This window comes from Hemibagrus wyckioides, linkage group LG22 (assembly GCF_019097595.1).
Source record: "Hemibagrus wyckioides isolate EC202008001 linkage group LG22, SWU_Hwy_1.0, whole genome shotgun sequence".
NCBI classification, from domain to species: domain Eukaryota; kingdom Metazoa; phylum Chordata; class Actinopteri; order Siluriformes; family Bagridae; genus Hemibagrus; species Hemibagrus wyckioides.
The window spans coordinates 19,538,101-19,559,070 of NC_080731.1; the positions used below are offsets into that span (position 1 = coordinate 19,538,101).

Here is a 20,970-nt window from a genome sequence, read left to right on the forward strand (position 1 = left end):
AAGGAAACTGGATCTAATGACATAAAATCATTTATTAAAATATTAAATATGGAGGTGCTGGAAGTTAGGAAGTGATTTCTGGAAACAACAACCTTTCTGAAATGTCCAGAATGTCTGCAGGTTTATTTAATAACTCTAGTTTGGAGCTCTGAGTGTTATTTGTTGTGTTTTTTTTAATTGTTTTAACATGGTTTTACTTCATGTGTTCACTAAATTTATAGCTAAAATCATTAGCGATATCGTCAGTTTATCAGACATCAGTTCCCAGCAGCAGAATTGCCAAAAAATAATCACTGGCATGAAAGTGTTCAAATTATAACTGCAATAACTTTAGAGTTATTATTAATATAACTAAACTGAAACAGCTGAACTGGGGTAAACTTTTGTATGGTTTTTAGTTAGAGTTTGAAACAGCAGTGCTAGTCTTAATTTAAGTAAACCTCAAAACAAATGACCAGAATGACCTTTGAAATTGAAGCTGTCTCTCTCATGTACAAGGGAAGACCACGAAGAACAGTAGACCTCCTATGTGAAATTACATCGAGGGTCTGCTGAAAAACACAGTTTATGGAGAGTCAACACATGAGCCATGACATCATTAAGATATAGAATATGTTTTACAGTAAAAAAAAAAAACATACATATTACAATATCATCCCACAGACAATTAAGGAACAGACCTGGGCATCCAGTTTCTCAAGACGTTCTTCAAGAAGTTCATTTTGTGGAGTATTGTTTACTCTTAAATTTGGAACATTCAGAATCATAAGAAAAATCATACTAATGTGTACCTTATTAGCTAGCATTACCACGAGCTATTTGCTTTTAGCAGTGCATACTGAATAGCGGGTAATGCATCATCTTCAAATGGATCTCTACAAAGCTACATTTGCTAACTTGCTAGCTACCACTAAAGTGTTAGTTATTTTACTGCCTACTCACATTAACCACACTAACTAGGTAAACCAGCCTACAACTCCTAACATATTAATGAAGTTTGGGAAAATGACTAAAGGGTCATGCCAAAGGGTAGACGTACATCGTGCACCGTTAACACGCAAATTCTCAGATTTGAGTTCCATGGAGGAGGATGTGAACACGCATGTGAACCTCATTGTTGAATCTCTTCCCGTCTCTGATCAGAAACTCAAGCAAATAGCTGAAGAGACAGCAAAAGATCCAGTTCTCCAAGCTGATGTTGACAATCTGAACAATGACTGGGTGAAAAGTTTTTGTGTTCATTTCTACAATGTTAAATCGGAGCTCAGTATGGCAGATGGTATTCTTCTGTGATGAGAGGAGAAATAGTCATTCCACAAGTGCTGAGAGAAGAGATGCTTTCCAGGATACATGAAGCACATCTTGGAATGGAGAAATGCAAAAGGAGATCCAGAGATTCAGTCTATTGGCCTGGAATAAATTCTGACATTGAGAAAATGGTCAGTAGTTGTGAAGTATGCCTAAAAAATCAAAACAGGCAGGCAAGAGAAACTATGATCGCAACAGATCTACCTCAGTACCCCTCAGTATCTACCTCAGTATCTGTTTCATTTCCATGGAATAGAATACTTGCTGGTAGTGGATTACTTTTCTAGTTTTCCAGAAATCGCTGCTGTCAAAAACCTGCTGTTGAACTCCTCAAGTCCATGTGTGATTCAGCATATGAAGTCAATTTTTGCCAGGCATGGCATTCTGCTGGTAGTGGTGAGTGACAACGGCCCATACTACAATTCAAGAGAATTTCAGGATTTTGCTGCTCACTATGATTTCAAACATGTGACCTCAAGTACCCATCATGCTCAGTGTAACAGGAAAGGCAGGAAAAAGGAGCGCATATTGTGAAGCAATTGCTCAAGAAAGCATCAGAAGACAAGTCAGATCCATATCGAGCTCTTCTGAGCTATCGAGCAACACCTCTTGAGCATGGTGCATCTCCTGCAAAGGTCTTAATGAATCAGAAGAATGATGCTTCATTTCAGAATTAACACAAAACAAGACCAGATGAACAGTGAAACTGAAAGCTCTCCAAAAGAGACAAAAGGCAAACGATGACAAACAAACAAAAATGCTGAAAGTGTTCTCAAAGAATGACATTGTGAGAGTGGAAGATGCGAACTGCTGGGACAAGACAGCTGTTGTTTTGGAAGAAGTAAATCCAAGATCATATGCTGTCAGAACAGAGAATGGGAAAATTCTAAGGAGAAATCACAGAAGTCTCCTTAAGGCACAAGAAACAAACAACACACTGGCTGACAAGAAAGAAGAAGGAATTCTGGTCTCACCTGAAGAACAAGTCCCACCAGGCATGCAGTCTTGGCCCTCATCTTCCGTTCCCCTGGATAATGGTCATTCTGCAGAAACCAGTGACAACCAGTCACTGTCAACCAGTGATAATCGCGTATCATAAAGAAACCTGGTTGACTTAATTTGTAAATGACTTTGCCTAGTTACACGTGAAAAGTAGTAAACAAATTGTTTTTGTTTTAAATGGCTGTTTAGTAATTTGATAATTGTGTGTTATATTGCCTCTGTTGTTTATGCACTACAGTTTATATTTCATTTTAAAGGAAAGGGGATGTAGTGATTAGTTGATGTTCCTGTGATTGTCCTCTAGATGGCAGTAGTACTAAACATACAAGTAGCAGAGACATGAGAGTAAAAGTTTAGAACCAAGAAGTGGTAGAGAAGTCTAAGCTCATGTTGAAGTTGAGTGCTATAGAAATAAAGAGGCTTCATATAACTTAAATTAAATAGTAAATTCTACTTAAAATATTTTGTTGCACCAATCGATAAATTTCAGCAAAAACATTTGCTGGGATATTTATATATTTAAACATCGTCTATTACAGGATTAGAATTCCATGTGAAAATTACTTAAAAAAGAGACGGGCAAAATGATGCACTATATTTATATTTAAGTAAATCTAGCACATTATTTGTTGAGTGCATTTATATAATAAAGAATAAAGCACTTGTGGAGAATAATGAAGGGTTGGTGTGATGAAGTGCTGAGTGTGTACATCAGCTGCTGATTTCTAATCTCAGTCCAATGTTCTCCTTCGGTTCTTCAGCACATAGTATGATGGAATTTGTCAGAACAGTTTATTTACATTTTATTTTTTGCACTTGCAATAGCAGGTTTTAAGTGCATTTGTCGGAGTTGACACGAATAAAGTTATAAAGAAAAAAACATTTTTCAGAAATACCTGTTCTCTTACATGTTTTGTTAGCTGAGATCTACAAATATATTCATTCTAATTAATGTAGTATTAAAAAAACTAACACCTAAACATGTTATGTCCCTTATCTCAATAAATAAATAACTTTATGATTTTCTTTCTCTAACCAGTAAATACTTACATTAATACATTAATATAAACCGTACATTTGCTACAGATTATACACACAATCTCTCATCGTCTCTGACAGGTTTGTGTAAGGACGTCTGTGTTTACACTATTTTGTTTTGTGAGAAATAACACAAATATGAATTCTACTGGCTGAACTGGTCCTGTGTTGTTTGCTGCAAAATAAATGTTTTCAGTTTCACTTTGCTGTGTTAGACTCTCCATCATAAAATCTGACACCTGTATGATAGACATCACCTGCTCTGCTCCGTGTCTTCGTTTTTTGTTCGCTTCTGCCAGATATTGTGATAAAACCTCACTGAGGTAAGCACAAGCTCATAATCATTTTTTCTTACATCTCTTATCTTATCTTATCTTATCTTACCTTACCTTACCTTACCTTACCTTATCTTATCTTATCTTATCTTATCTTATCTTATCTTATCTTATCTTATCTTATCTTGCCTTGCCTTGCCTTGCCTTGCCTTGCCTTGCCTTGCCTTATCTTATCTTATCTTATCTTATCTTATCTTATCTTATCTTGACAACATAAATTGAAAACTGCAGGTGTTTCTTTTTGTACTGTGATGTATTTCTGAGTGAAACTGAATGAAGCTCAGGACTTTATAGTGAAATGTGAAGAGGCTGTGAAATAAGAAAGACTGTGCTGCGATTAAATTATATTCCTTCACATGTAGATATGAGTAAGTATCATGTGTTGTAAACTTCCAAATGTGGAAATTCATAACCTCACCCTAATCTACTACCACTCTAGTCCTAACACTTACTGAAAGGAAGATTGTAGTTAATTCATTAAAATGATTACGCAAAGTCGACACCTAACAATGAGCTAGTGTAAGTACACAGGTTCATCAAGCTTTAACACAGTGACAGAAGGGAATTAAAACCATTTAAAGAAAGGAAAAAGAAGTATGTGTCTTATGGCAGAGACTCTGGAGAGAAAAGGTAAAGTGTGTGATCTGTAACACACACACACACACACACACACAGTGATGCACAGTAAAGTAAAGCTGCACTGTGAAGCACCTACCAATGGGTTTTGAAGCATTTGACTGAATCTGAGCAGAAAATATAGCTCCTCACATTCAAAGTGACATACAGACAAGTTGGTCAATATTAATGAATTAATAGTTGACCATCTTATTCTTAACACTGTGTTGATCTCGAGCTAAAGAGGAAACCATACCGCCTCCTGCAGTTTAAAATACCACTGTAATTTTAATCCACGTAATAAAAAATTATATTTTACATTTTTGATATTTGAGATGTTTTTTGTCCCGAATTAAATGTGTTGACAAACTGTTAGCAGTTCTGAATTAGGAAAAACGTCAGTAGATTGAAATCTTTTATTAATAGTTATCATTTATTTTAAGATATGTCTAAATAATCTATAAAATAAGAGTAGGTTAGCGGGTACACTGGGTACCATGAGCCACCTGGACCGTTAATATTTATAAATGATGCAGCACTGTTACTGTTCCCTCACACTGACCGTTTATTCATTTCATTCTCACTCACATTTATATACTTTATTTGATCACGTGTCCTCATTCATCATGCTCTGTGAGGATTATAGTATAGTGTGTCGCTCTGTGAGGCTCTTTTAAATAAACTGAATAGTTTAATTAAGATATAGAGATAAATACTGCAAACACTGAGTCTAAAGATCCATACAAACACATCATGAAAATATGAAGAACAGATTATGAACACTGTGTGGTGTAGAAGCTTACACACAACAGTGATTGGAGGTTTAGAATTTGAATCATATGATCATACTTTATCTTTATATATTATATTATATATCGATTCTTTCTTTCTTCCTTTCTTTTTCTTTCTTCCTTTCTTTCTTTCTTTCTTTCTTTCTTTCTTTCACTTGTACAGCAGTGATTCACTTTTCCATTATTCTGTGCTACACCACTATAAAGTGAGGATTGTTCATAGAAATGGCAAATGATTTAAATATTAAATAGATTTAAAATGATTCATTATTAATCACATCTATAAACATGTGTACAATCGTTTGTACTTTGTTACTATACCTTACACTACCTAAGCATTATTTTTGGCTTATCTAGACTTTGCAAGAGATTTAGTGAAATGAATTATCACTAAATTATAAAGTTATATTTTAGAAAAAACTTTATGCCTTATATTTGTTGAAAGATCTTTCTGTTTTAGTTGCCTCTTTACAGTGCATATTAACGTATATTTTGCTAATGTTTATTTGTCTGTATCTTTGCTAATACCTGGTTAGACTAGCATACCTTCCAGTAGCTAACGTGACCGGCTGGAAAACAAGTCTAGTTCTAACTAATGAGACAAACCTAGAAAAGATTCAATGATGTTTTCAGGCAAAATGCAATAGAACAAATATGATGCTTTAATCATTTTAGATGAATAATAAAAGTTTCTTTTCACATGAAACATGTCATTAGCTTAATTTCCTCAGTTAAAGACATTTTACTAGCTAATACCTTTTTGTTTTTATCTGAATGTGTTTTGTTTTATTTTTCTGGATGTAACTACGTGAGCAGTCGAAACATTATCTACAGTTTCAGTGAGGTATCATTTCTCAGTACTTCGTCCTCCACAGACTCTACACCACTGGACTTTGTGTGATGAAAGCTGTATATAAACTGACTGTTTTACTTTATTGATGTTTAAATCTAAAGTTTCCTCATCAGACCAGTCAGATTGCATGATTTCACTCCACATGTGTTTTATTGTCTCTTCAGGTTTCTGTTTCAGAGGCTGGGTTTCACAGGAATGAATGTAGCTAACAACTAACTACGTTTTGATACCTGGTGGTCTTTAAAGGAATACTCCTTTTTTCTATCGACTCCTTTTTAAAATTTCATTTTTCTCCAAAAATAATATGTAAGAAACCAAAAGGCAAAATATTCCATCTGTAATATAAGGACTATATTCTCTTGAAGATTAATTCTACATCAATTCTACAGGAAATGGACCTCACTCCTGTCCTAATGAAAGTTCTGCTCTTCTTCTTCGTTATTTTTCCTCAGCAGGTGAGTGGGATTTCTTTATTTCCTCGTATCGTTGTAGATTTGTTTTTCATGTGTGAATGAGATGAACACTTTTTAACCACTGAGAAGAGTTCTGTGTAGTTGGTCTGGTTTATACAAGATGGTGGATCAATGAAACACTACTGGGTTTGTGTGTGTGTTAAAGAGCAGCTCAGAATATACAAATAGTACATCAAATAAATATTCTAAACTTTAATGAGGTAAAAAAATCAGATTTTTAATCCCAATAGTCATGCTTCATGTGTTCTAAACTGCAGATTGTCATCATTTACATGTATATTATATGTGATAAAGTGTAATAAGTGTACATACATGGAGTGTGGTTTAATCTGTTGACATAGGACTGAGAAGGAAGTCCAGCTAAAGGTGTTTTTATATTCTTGTACAATGTTTAATTTTCGACCAAACCTAACATTGGTGATTGTTGCCCAAGAGAGTCCATTTTGTGAGGAGGTTACAGATAATCCATCCTGAAGATGCAGATTTTTTGTGAGCGAAAAGTAGAAAGGTGGACCACCACTCTTGTATCATCTAAATGATCTTTTAACCTACTTTCTATTTCAGTTACATCAACAAGTAGAAGCAAAAACATTTCTGTCGCATTTTTCCATCCCCACAGATTTGATTGACACTTTTTTTTATCTTCTGATATTAGTTACACTATAGTGGCAAACGTTTTGGGACACCTCTCCAAATCATTAAATTCAGGGGTTCCAATCACTTCCATGGCCACAGGTGTATAAAATCAAGCACCTAGGCATGCAGACTGCTTCTCATGAGCTCAGTGAATTCAAGTGTGGTAGCATGATAGGTTTCCACCTGTGCAATATGTCCATTCTTGAAATTTGCTCACTACTAAATATTCCACAGTCAGCTGTTATTAGTATTAGAATACATTGGAAGCAATTGGGAACAACAGAAACTCAGCCACATAGTGATAGGCCATGTAAAATCACAGAGCAGGGTCAGCGCATGCTGAGGCTCACAGTGGGCAGAAGTCACCAACTTTCTGCAGAGTCAATAGCTGATGACTGCACACCAGTGCACAAAGCAAGCTCCATAAAGACATGAAGAGCAAGTTTGGGTTGGAGGAACTTGACTGGCCTGCACAGAGTCCTCACCTCAACCCAGTAGAACAACAACAATGCCTGATGTCTCTGTCAGTGCCTGACCTCACAAACACACTTCTAGAGGAATGATAAACAATTCAAATTAATTCGAATTAAGAATGGGATGTCACTAAAGTTCATGTGCATGTGATGGCAGACATCCCAAAACTTTTGGCAATATAGTGTATGTCATAAAACCAGTAAAGTGTGATAGTGAAGTCTGACCCTGGTGGTCCAGGGGCATTAAACAAACTTTTATCCTGCTTATAGTTAAAAAAAGATCTGCACACTAATGTGTTTTGGCTGAATGGGCAATTCCACATAACGACATTAACATCTAGTGAAAAGCCTTCTGAGAAGACTGGAGGAAATTCCAATTACATTGTAGTACAGTGTGTGATGGAGATTAAATCCACTGCTTCAGGTAATCAAATATACATTGATTAGAGTTGTGAAATTGATAAACTGAGCTGTAGAGAACTGCTAAACTTTGTAGAGGCAGAAATGACATGTTTGGACGTTTGGACCGACAAACACAAAGAGAAATATAGCTGCAAGCAGCAATGACGGGCCCTCGCACTATGGGCCATCACTACACGGTGCCATCGCCGCCCAGGCGCACCCGACACAGTGAGCACAGTGGGTACATGCATTAACAGGGGAAATACCAAAAGGACAAGAGTGACAATTTGGGTGTAATGAAAGTGATCACAGCAAAGTCCACTGATGGCAACAAGAACACTAACTCTCCGTCTAAACAATATAAGGGCAAAAGTGACAGTTTGGGTGTAATGAAACAGATCATAGCAATGTCCAGTGATGTGAAAAGGGACAATGACTCTCCCTCTAAACTATATTTCTGTATCATTTTATAAACAGAGAGAGTCACCCAGGAAAAAATGTCTACTTTTTCTTTTCTTGAAGTCTATATATACATTTTTTGGCTGACTCTGTATATATAAATTGTGAACATGAAGCCATATTTAAAAAAATAAAACTGAAGTGGAAAGATCTTCTAGTGGACATAGTCTAGTACTGCAGGAGTCAGGCCAAAACCATGTCCAGTCAATGCACTGATAAATGTAAAAATTTGTTGTGAGCCGTTAGAGCGTCACAAAATCATGAAACTAAGCAGAATTACTCACAACCAGTTGTTCTTTCTATGTAAAAATTTTTGAAACATTAGGGCTTTCCACTGTTAAGATATTAGAACATTAATTTTCTTCTATTATGTCCTCACAATAGCAACATCATTTAAAATATCACAAATTCCTTCACAGTTTCACATCAGCCATGTCCTGACATTATTCTGACCGATTTTCAACCAAATCAGGTGAAAGGAAGGGAAAACATTAGAGATTTCTAAAAGTGACACACTTCCTGCTGCCAGTTGGTGGCGCTATGAGTGACACTCACAGAAGTCATGTCCATGTGATCAGCTTTCTTTTCTTAACCTACAGTTGTGTTTTGATGTCCATCACATAATATACACCGAAGTTATTAGCCACTTCCTGTTTCCTTTTATTCGCCATAAGTTTAAGGACTCCTCACGGCTGAACCGTTTGAGATCAGAAATCCCTCATCAACTTTAGATCCTCAATGTCTTCAGATCATATTGGACCCTGTTTGGTCAAAATCATACAAATCCCCTAGGAGGAGTATATCAAATTCCATTGGGTGTGTTTTTCAAACATCCCAAAATAACTGACTTCCTGTTAAGCAGATCCCATGACAGGTGGATTAACATCATTTAGCTCAATGAGAACTAAATGTAATATAAGTCCAAGTGAATATGAGCTGTGCAGCTATATTTCTGACAAAGTTCCAGGGGGCGCTGTGACAGCCCTGTGCCACACCCGGGGACCAGCCACACTGACCTTTCTCATAAACATGTACACTCTCTATGGGAAATATTTTGGAACATTAGGCCTTTCCACTCGTAAGATATGAGAAGATTCATTTTCTTCTATTATGTTCTCATGTAAATCATCGCCATAGTAACACGATTCAAGGTATCAAAAATTCCTTCACAGTTTCACATCAGCCATGTCCTGACATTATCCTGACTGATTTTCAACCAAATCAGGTGAAAGTAAGGGAGAAAATATTACAGATTTCAAAAAGTGACACACTTCCTGCTGCCAGTTGGTGGCGCTATGACCGAGACTCACAGTTCTCATATCAGTGTGATCAGTTTTCAATGCTTAACATGATCCTAAGGTTTCATGTAGATCACTTAATGTACACAGAAGTTATTAGCCACTTCCTGTTTCAATTTATTCACCATAAGTTTAAGGGCTTCTCACGGCTGAACCGTTTGAGAAATCAAGAGTCCCTCATCAATTCTGCATTATCAATGTCTTGAGATCATATTAGCCTGGGTTTGGTGGCGGTTGTATCAATGTCTTGAGATCATATTAGCCTGGGTTTGGTGGCGGTTGTATCAATGTCTTGAGATCATATTAGCCTGGGTTTGGTGGCGGTTGTATCAATGTCTTGAGATCATATTAGCCTGGGTTTGGTGGCGGTTGTATCAATGTCTTGAGATCATATTAGCCTGGGTTTGGTGGCGGTTGTATCAATGTCTTGAGATCATATTAGCCTGGGTTTGGTGGCGGTTGTATCAGTGTCTTGAGATCATATTAGCCTGGGTTTGGTGGCGGTTGTATCAATGTCTTGAGATCATATTAGCCTGGGTTTGGTGGCGGTTGTATCAATTCCCTAGGAGGAGTATTTCAAATTCCATTGGGGCGTTTTGCAAACAACTCAAAATAACTGACTTCCTGTGGAAGACTTAATGACATGCAGTGTGAAAGTTGTTCAGCTCAATGAGATCTAAGTTGTACATGGATACGTGGATACAAGTGTGTATCAGCTATGCAGCAAGATGTTCCAGGGGGCGCTGTAACGGGTGTGTGCCATGCCCAGGGCCGAGCCACGGTGACGTCCTAATGGCCGCAGATTCCAACCTGTCTGCTGATTTTCAAGAGTTTTTGAGCATGTTAAGGGGTCCAAAATACCCCGAAAGGTTGAAAAAATATATATATATATAAAATTCTATAGAAAACAATAGGGCTTCCACACCTACGGTGCAAGGCCTCTGGCCTCTGGCCTTGCTCCTTCGGTGCTCGGGCCCTAATAAATGCTGGATGTGACACACACAGTGTATGCTAGTTGTGTAAGAGAGGCCTGGTACAGATGAAGACTTCTACTGCCATATGCAGTATATATGTGTGTGTGTGTGTGTGTGTGTGTAATATCACTGTATTTTGTTTTGTGCGACATTTTAGTGTTTTACAAGTCAGTCCCAACTGTTGTATTGGTTATGCACAATGTTTGAGGAATAGCTTTTAAAAATGGTTTTTTTTCCCGAAAAAATAGTAATATTGTTATTTTGAAACGTCTGTTCTGTGAATTTGTGCTGTAATGTTGTGAAATGCGCAGTACAGATCAGAGTAGCATGATAAAGCAAAATGTTTGTTCTAAAAGACCGATTTATTTGAGCCATTCCACCGAATGGGGGCTATTTGGCTGTTGTAACTCTTCAAAATTACATTTCACTTTAGATCTTTTTTCAACCCTGAATCTAATAACACACATATTTAACTATACAAAATGTGTATCGGTCCATCTCAGGCAACCTTGTTTTGTGAATTCCACGTTAAGTTTTTTAATCCGACGATGGTTGCATTTTTCTCAGTCCTGTTACCAAAACTCATGTGCCATTTAAAAAGTATTTGTAAAAGTATATCAACTAATTATTTTGTTTTCCCTTCAAGAAAGTGCCTCTTTTAAAGATATAGTTAGTTACACATTCAAATAATTGATATTTGTGACTAAAATATCACTATATATGCAGACAAGCTATATTTTTCTAGATATGCAAAGCCATTTTTTCATTTTAAAGAAAACCCAGACCTCAAGTTTATCAACTTTTTTATCATGTAATTTCTTAAACAATTGGATAAAAGATAGGCCAAACATAATTTAAAAACAACAGTGGTATATCTTTATTTTTTGGAAAAAAACAATTAAGTAACAGGAACATTGGGTAACAGGAATGCACGTCATGTGTGTGCTTTTGTGTGGTGTATGATGAGTAGGATTTGGTTACTTTCATACAGTAATGCAGTCATGTATTTTTTTCAGATACTCTCTAAGTACACTGTACTACTTAGTTATTACACAGCACTTTATTATATTGTAATAAACACACACACATGCCCTATTGCTCCCTTGTACACCTCTGACACCTGATCCAATTCATAAACTAAAACTAGACCTGGAAGTGCTTGACTGTGGATCTACAGCTTGCACTGGTGATAGCTCGGGGCTGTGTAGAGGTGTGATGAGCTGTTGTAGATCATTTTTCCTCTCCTTGATCCTATGGTAAGTCTCCCTCCATTTTCTGCACTTTCCTCTTTCACTGAGGTCATTGATGGTTTTCTTCCTGCCTGACTTTAGGTCCTTCCCGTATTTTTTGGTGGTGGATCAGCTCCCTTAAAGTAAGGTATTCACACATAAAGCTGATCCTAAATTTCAACAACTTTAGTAATTTCGAATGAAATCAGGTGAATAGTATTATATTGACTAATATTCAGATAAATAAATCAGTAAAGTAGAGGACATTACTCACTCCTGTTACTGTTACTCAGTCCTGTTACTCTTTATATGAGTAACAGGACTGAAAGTAGCAGGACTGAGTTTTTAGCACAGAATTAGCAAATGCATGACAATTAGCCACATGGCGTCTATGCTAATAGCACGAGGAGCCTGAGCACATTCTACTAATTTACCAAAAATGTGTATTTTTAAAATTAACAAAAAGCTTCGAGAAATAATTTTGGTAACACAACAGCACGTTGAGATGAGTCTTAGTTACAATATTATTAAAAAGAAATAATAGAAAGAATAGAAAAGAAAATGACAGAACTTTTGGGCTTCCCATGGTCTTCAGAAGAGCCTTCCTATTGAACATGTGACTTTTGGAATATTCCAAATTTTTCAGAGGGGGAGATGTGTTAGGGTAACAGGACTGAGTGGAAGCCTGGGGACATGACTAAAAAGTATTTGAAAGCATAGATGAGAGATGGATTCATACAACAATGTAAAAAAAAATGTCCTGGGGACGCAAATGGCACCCATTTGGCGGAATGGCTCATTTATTTATTTATTTATTTATTTATTTATTCCAGTGCAACCGAATTCAGGCCACTTACTACATGACAACTTTTTTCACTTTCTTAAGTGTTCATGTGAACCTTTTATCTGTTTCAGAATAAACCGAAAGCCTCCTAAACTTCAGCCTCTACTCTGTTACACACAGCAAGTGATGACGCAGCTTCATTCCTGTTTCTTATTGGCTGAATTAGACACGCGCACGAGTAACTGCATAAATAGTCCTATTTCTGCAAATTCCCAAGCTTTGTGTCCCTATGTAAAGGCTTTTACTAGAGTTTACAAAATTATTTATTTTTCTTCATTTGCCCTGAAAGATGCTTTTTCTCACGTTTTGTTCATCTTTCAGAAACAGGTGGCCTAGTCTCACCATTTAATCAGAGCATAAGCCTGTACACCACACGCACCCACACATACACACACACGTGCCCGGGTGCGCTTCTGACAGATGCGCCACAACACCATTATCACCATTATAGTATGTAAACTGTCCGATAAATGGCTCAACGGCCATATAAACCACATGAAATGAACAACAATGACTATACAACTACATAGTAGGAAAATGTAGATTGGCTTACTTTTACACTGGTGTGTAGGGGAGGGACACGCTGAAGAATAAAGTGCTGCTGGTGATGGAGTAAAACGTGAATGAACACTAGCAGAGCTCCTTACTGCTCGAGCTTCATGGCTCGATGACGTATGACCTGCCAAAACAAACTAAGAGGGTCAAAGGCATGTGTAAAGGCATCCAGCAATCGCTGTAGTCAAAGCAATCTGTTCTGTCGTAAGCAACTGATCTGGTGGCCCACCCAGGCCCACCCATAGCTACGCGACTGGTTTATATACATTATGTTTGTCTGGATGTTTACAGTAGATTATTTATATTCACTGAGTGATTAAGAATTCACACACATTTCCATTTGCTGTGTGCTTATAATGCATATATCCACTTCAGACTTATTTGCAAATGAGGAAAAAACAAATCTATGTGCAAAAAAGACATTAATCTCTTTTAAAAATGAGAAGGACTCTTCTAGAATTAAGAGTGCTTTAGTTATATTTGTAGATATTTGTATATTTGTCCACTGAGCAACAGCTAGTTCCACTATTTTTACTCAGTTTTCAGAAATCTAGTTTGCCACACTGAATGATGGTATGAGAATGATAATGTGCAATACTGCCTTCAGACTTCAGTCCAAAATGAGCAAGAGTCCTCCAGGTGTAACAGCTCTTTTCTTGGGAGCACACAGATTCTGCCCAAAAGTTGCCTAAGGACACTGACTGGAAAGAGCTATCAGCCAAAATAGGCTATATAAATAGGTTCAAGGAATTAACAAAAAAAAAAACATTAAAAAAAAACATTAGACTGAGAGAAACACTGCTTTTCTGGTGTTTGGTAAAGTCAGTAGAAATGACAACTGGATTAGCATCGTATGAGTCTGAAGACAATACACATCTGTGTGTGTGTTGGTTATTAATTACTGGTGTTTTTGGTTGTTGTACTCTATGATGAGTGTTACTAAAACACGTTCCACCTTTCCAGTCACACACTCTCTGCAGTATCTCTACACTGGAGTCACAGGAATAAATTTCCCAGAGTTAAGTGTTATCGGTCTGGTGGATGGAGAGCACTTCATGTACTATGACAGCGACACCAGGAAGGTGATCGTGAAGACAGAGTGGAAAGAGAAGTTTGATGATGATCATTGGAACAGAATGACATATTTTTATCAAGGTCAACAGGATTGGTTCAAAGAAAATATGGCTAAAGCAATGCAGAGCTTCAATCAGACTAAAGGTGAAACACTCTCAAAGCTCTTATCACTCACACACACACACACACACATCTTATAAGACACACATTGTATTACATTGTGTACTTTATCACACAACACACACACACACGCGCGTTTATCTCTATTCTTCTATTCTGTGTTATCTGTTTATGTGTAAAAGGCTTTCCCATGTTTTCTCTCTTGAGTTTCAGTAAGAGACAGTAACTGGTACTACACACCTTTATATAATTATCCCATGTAACCTCTAGAGGAAGTTCAAACTGAAAGCATGTGCACATGAACCAAAAACATTGAAACAATAATAGACATAACAAGTAGAACTACATACTAGATGCCACCAGCAAGTTGACCTTCTGGTTACTAATACACTGTGTGCATCATTTACTAGGTGGTTTTTCATGATTTGTTTTCCTGTTGAAAGAGATAAAATGCTCTCGCAGAGTCACAAAATGTATTTTGTTTGAAATATATATATATAAAACAAAAAGTGAAATTAGTCTAAGGGGAATTATAACAGCTTTTTCTGTCTGTGTGCACAATTGTCCAGCACTGAATTATAAAGGATATTTATTGACTTATTTTAAAATGTTTAAACAAGTACATCATGCAATTCATAGTATTCAGTGGTCAGTATAGTCAACCTGCTTTTCAGTGAATTTCATTAGCCACCCATCCATAAAATTAATGTGTCTTTATTTGTTCTTGAGTAATTTGATATTGTCACAGACACGCCGGACTCGACCCCTCGCCAGCGCACCCACTCTCCCGAATACAAATTTAGCTCACCTGCACCTCGTTTTTTAATCACCTCCACTCCCCTATTTAAGTTCACTCACTTCACTCCATCTCTGTCTGGTCTCATATAGACGCCGACTCACTATCGCGCTGACTATCGTTAGCCTTAACCACAAAGCTATTTCCCGTTGCTTTTCCTACTGCTACCTTCGTCTCCTTTTTTCCCTCCACGCTAGCTGCCATCTCCAACTCTATATACCTCCATGCATGGCGTGATCATCTCCTTCCAGCTCCGGTATCCAGTTCCTTCCAAAGCTGAGTATCATCCTCTCCCCTATTTCCACCCGTATTCATCTGGCTCAGTAAACATACCCCTCCCAGGGTTTAAACTGTCCTTTGTCTGTTCCTCTCCGGCATTCCTGACAGATATGAATCAGCCACTGCCAACTCGCAGATGCTGTACAGATGCTGTACAAGCATGTATTTGAGAAGGGCCTACAAGTTTTTAGTTGGGTTTAAATCAGCTGAGGAAGAGAGGTCATGTCATTCTTCTGGCATCTTTGAAGCCGTTACTGGAAGCCAAACAGTGGTCTCGGATGCATGTAATGGTGCAAGATCATGGTCTTCTTGAATGCTTCTGACTTCTTCCTTCACCACTCTTAGGTAGATAGATAGATAGATAGATAGATAGATAGATAGATAGATAGATAGACAGACAGACAGACAGACAGACAGATAGGTAGATAATCTATACTTTGTATGTATTATATGTACATTATAATTACATTACACTGAGAAGATGTAACAGAATGTACAGGGTGAAGCAGAACTGCAAGGTGGTGAAGTGTTCGTGGGACATGATTGTCCTAGCGGTGTAGTGTAGAGTTGAGAAGGTTACGGGGAAAACTGTCCCTGAACCCGCTGGTTCTGCTGCGGCTGGATCTGTATCTCCCCCTGGATTGAACAGTTTGTGACTCAGGTGGGAGGAGTCCTTGATGATTTTGTGTGCTCTGTGCAGACACCTACTGTGGTGAAGAGACTCAGTGGCAGGTAGTTGGGTGCCGATGATGCGTCCAGGAGTTTTCACCACCCTTTGCAGTGATTTCTTTTCACACAGTGTGGTGCTGCCATGCCACACTGTGATGGAGCTCGTCAAGATGCTCTCAATAATGCAGAGGTAAAAATTGGTCAGGATCTTGGGGGATAGGTGAACGTTTTTTAATATTCTCAGGCAGTAAAGATGCTGTTGAGCATTCCTAACCAGAGTTGAGGTGTTCAGATGCCAGGACAGATCCTCAGAGATGTGGACACCAAGAAACATGCTCTACTTCAGACGCATTGATGTAGATAGGGGAGTGTCTGCTGCTGTTAGATTTCCAGAAGTCCACAATGAGCTCTTTGGTCTTTGTGGCATTGAGGGTGAGGTTGTTCATGGAACACCATGCTGAAAGGCTTTGGATCTCCTCCCTGTAGGCCGATTGTTGCTGATTCGGCCAACAACTGTGGTATCATCTGCATATTTGATGAAGATGTTGGAGTTATGCCACAGAATACAGTCATGGGTGAACAGGGAGTAGAGCAGTGGGCTCAGCACACAGCCTTGTGGGACACCGGTGTTCAGGATGATGTGATTACCCAACCTTACAGACTGAGGTCTATTTGTTAGGACTTCCATAATCCAACTGCATATGTATGTGCAGATATCCATGCCACTGAGCTTAGTGAAGTCAGTTGTGTGATGCAGATACAGCATATGTGGAATGGAATGGAGGATTGAAATAGCATCCTCTGTTTATTTATTTGGACAGTATTCAAACTGGTGTGGGTCCAGTGTAGGTGGGAGACATGCTATGAGGTGACTTAGAACCAGCTTCTCAAAGCACTTCATAACAAGGGGTGAGTGCATCAGGGGAGAAACCATTGAGACACTCTGCAGATGAATGCTTGGGCACATGTATGATACTTGTAGTCTTCAGACATGTGGGAACAGTGGCCTGGGCCAGTGATAGGTTGAAAGTGTCAGTGAAGACTTGCGCCAGTTGGTCAGCACATGTCCTGAGCACACACCCAGGCATGCCATCAGTACCAGCTGACTTACGTGGATCTACTCTGCTCAGTGCTGAGTGCACCTCTGTCATGGAGAGTGATATTGGATGATCAACCATGTGACTCCTTAGTCAAAGCAAGAAGTGATTGAGCTCGTCTGGGAGGAAGGCATTGCTGGTTTGTGGTCAGTGATAGTCCGGATGCCTTTCCACATGTGTCTGGGGTCGGAGTTGCTGTGGAAGCGTTCCTCAATGTGCAGTTTGTATGCTTGCTTAGCTTTCTAATGCCCTTTTTCTTTTGGGAAGAACGTGTCCTCCAGAAACTGCCAGTAGTTTTGAGTGTTTTCATTTCATCTGTATTAACATATTTTGAGATATATTTTGCAGAGAGGGTTAAGGGGCTTGCTCAAGGGCCCAACAGTGGCAACTTGGCGGTGCTGGGGCTTTAACCCATGATCTTATGGTCAACAACCCAGAGCCTTAACCACTTGAGCGACCACTGCCATCAATGTGATATTTAATCTGAAGCAACTGTGAAACTGTGGGTGTAGAAACTGATCAGAATCTCTGGATGTTATCAAAGTCACTCAAAACAAAACACATTCAGAGACAAGTGAAATGTAGGGTATGTGTGCAGGGGGTGTGTTTGTAGGGTGTGAATGTGTGTGTAGGGGGTGTGTGTGTGGGGTGTGAATGTGTGTGTAGGGGGTGTGTGTGTAGGGTATGTGTGTGTGGGGAGTGTATGTATGTGTTTAAAAACATACCCTAAACATTGTTATCTGTTTCAAATCAACTACTGTATCTCAGACATTCATGAATATATGAATATGAAACTGTAGAGTTAACTTAGAGGAATGTAGAACATGGATACAAAAACACTGTCACAATGTTATCTGAGGAATGCAATTTATTGTGCATTGGAGGGTTTTGTCAAAGCATAAAACGTTTCACTTGTTCGCACACAGAAAAGATAAATTATACTGTTTAAGGAAGCTGTGAAGGAGAGGAAAGGAGGAGAGGAATTGCAGTTAAACTCATTGTGTGTGTGTGTGTGTGTGTGTGTAGGAGTTCACATGATGCAGTTCATGTACGGCTGTGAGCTCCATGATGACGGCACCACTAGAGGATACAGTCAGTACGGTTATGATGGAGAAGATTTTGTCAGTCTTGACCTGAAAACGTTCTCCTGGACTGCAGCTAAACAACACACCATGATTAAAGAAAACAAGTGGGATTCTAAAGGACATCAAGCTCAACGCTGTAAGGACTTCCTGAAGTACGGCTGTATCGAAAGATTACAGAAGTTTGTGAATTACGGCAGAGACATTCTGGAGAGGAAAGGTAAAGTGTGTCTATTGTTAAAAGTGCTATACAAATAAAATGGAATGGAACTGAATTACAGTTCACCATGAAACAGTGTTTAACATCTGAAAGTGACTTTTATCAATCTTATACACAGTTTCCATAACAACAGTAACCAGAGTACAGGATAAATACTACACTCTCCAATGTTTATACCTCAACCCTAATAACAATGTATTACCTTTGTCATATTTTAAATGATTTTAAGTTGTTATTAATATTATCTAGCACAAAACTGTCTTTACATTTCTTCAGCCATTTTTATTTTTATAGGGAAAATAATGTGACGTTTCCTACCTAATTTAATTCTGTCTCTGCAGATCCTCCTACAGCATCAGTGATCCAGAAACACTCGCCTTCTCCAGAGGTGGTGTGTCACGCTACAGGTTTCTTCCCCAAAGCAGTGAATATCACCTGGAGGAAGGACGGAGAGGACGTGAACGAGGACGTGGAGCTCAGAGAGACGTTACCCAACCAGGATGGAAGCTTCCAGAAGAGAAGCATTCTGAAAGTCCCAGCTGAGGATCTGCAGAAACACACCTACACCTGCGTGATTCAGCACAGCAGCTTGAAGGAGGAGTTAGTGCTGAATGTGAGGAACGAGTGTCGAATCCTAACAGGTCGGAAAAACACTTTCCTATAAAACTACAGATTTCCTGATGCAGCAGATAATAAAGACTCTGTGCTGATTTAACAGGTGGAGGATCAGATGAAGCACAAATTGTTATCATCGTTGGTGTTGTCATGACTCTTGTAGCTCTCATTGCTGGAATTATCATCTGGAAGAAGAAGAACTCTGGTGAGATGAGGACCACACACACACACACACACACACACAGTAAAGTTAAGCTTTACAAATTTTCCTGTATCTTTCCAGTCCTGGTGACCTTCAGTAGCATGGCTTTCCCTCCTATTAGCCACCTAACTGCAAATGTTATCATGTTAGAAAATGTAGAGATATGAGTGTCTTGTTGAACTGGATGTTGGGTTTCATCATTAATATTCCACAGTGTTATATATTTATATCTATATTTTTGTAAAGCTGTACAGTTTGACTGCATTCTTGTGACTTTCAGAATAACATTTAGTTTAGGATTGTTTTCCCTTACCTTGTTTTTATTTATGTAAAAACCCCTTTGTGTAGCCACTATGGTTTAGATGTTTTCTTTTTTCCCCTTCTCCTCATATTCAGCCCTATTGCTGCTCTTCCCGTTATCATTTACCTCCGTGCACGGCGTCTTCTTCTCCCCTCAGCTCCGATTTCCGGATCACCACTCCTACAGCTGAGTATCCTCCTCTCTCCTCTCTCTACCTGCATTCCGCCTCAATAATCACACCCCTTCCGGGGTTTTGATGCTCCATTGTCTGTTCGCTTCTGGTGTTTTTATGACAGGTGTTTTTTTGTCTCTGCCTTTTTTTGATTACACTCCTGACCACATTTCGGATTTGTGTTTTTCTGTACCTAGTCTGACTGCTTTAATAAACCTCATGTGTATAGATCCTTATATGCTTATTATCCTTATCTCCACAGTTCCAATATTAATGACCTACTCCTACACACACTTGTCATATTGAAGTTTTCTCCATCCAAATCCTAATTCTTTGGGTGTTTTACCTTCAGCAAGTGAAATGCAGTTTAAATGAATTCTTGGTCACTGCAGATTCCACTTCTTTACCTTATAAAAGTCTTGGATTGCTTTCACAGTGTCCCTCAGGTCATTGTCCATCTGCACTGTGAAGCACCTACCAATGGGTTTTGAAGCATTTGACTGAATCTGAGCAGACAATATAGCTCCTCACATTCAAAGTGACATACAGACAAGTTGGTCAATATTAATTAATTATGGCCTGATTTGACCACTAGGGGGCTCTTTTCTTTACAGCACACATTGCACTGATCTCAAGCTGAAGAGGAAACAACCTGCTAATCAACTATACTGCCTGCTAAAGTTTATGGGTCAATAATTCATACAAATTCTTACTTAACAAATGATAAATATGAGAAAACACTGTAATTTTAATCCACGTACTAAAGAATCATGTTTTACGTTTTTGAAGTTTGTCCCAAAATAAATGTGTTGGCCAACTGTTAGCAGTTCTGAATTAGGAAAATGTCCTATCTTAAAATCTTTCATTTATAGTTATCATTTATATTAAGCTATGTCTATAAAATATTTGGTGAAATATTTAAAAGAACAATTTATAAAGTAAGAGTAGGTTAGCGGGTACACTGGGTAGCAGGAGCCAATGTGAAATGTGAGAGAATGGATGGAGAGACCACTTAGAGAAATAAAGGAAAAAGGAGAGGCCTAGGTGAGGAGAAGTGA

General features: G+C 38.3%; 1 protein-coding gene across 1 annotated transcript; it reads left to right on the forward strand.

Moving 5' to 3' along the window:
- Positions 1-1,005: 1,005 nt before the first annotated feature.
- On the forward strand, positions 1,006-20,951 carry LOC131343777 (BOLA class I histocompatibility antigen, alpha chain BL3-7-like). Its single transcript, XM_058375709.1, has 7 exons — positions 1,006-1,279; positions 6,332-6,397; positions 14,249-14,503; positions 18,347-18,622; positions 18,964-19,263; positions 19,341-19,442; positions 19,836-20,951. Exons 1-7 carry the CDS (start codon positions 1,006-1,008, stop codon positions 19,928-19,930), a joined length of 1,368 nt encoding a protein of 455 aa, XP_058231692.1. The 3' UTR covers positions 19,931-20,951.
- The last annotated feature ends 19 nt before the right edge of the window (positions 20,952-20,970 follow it).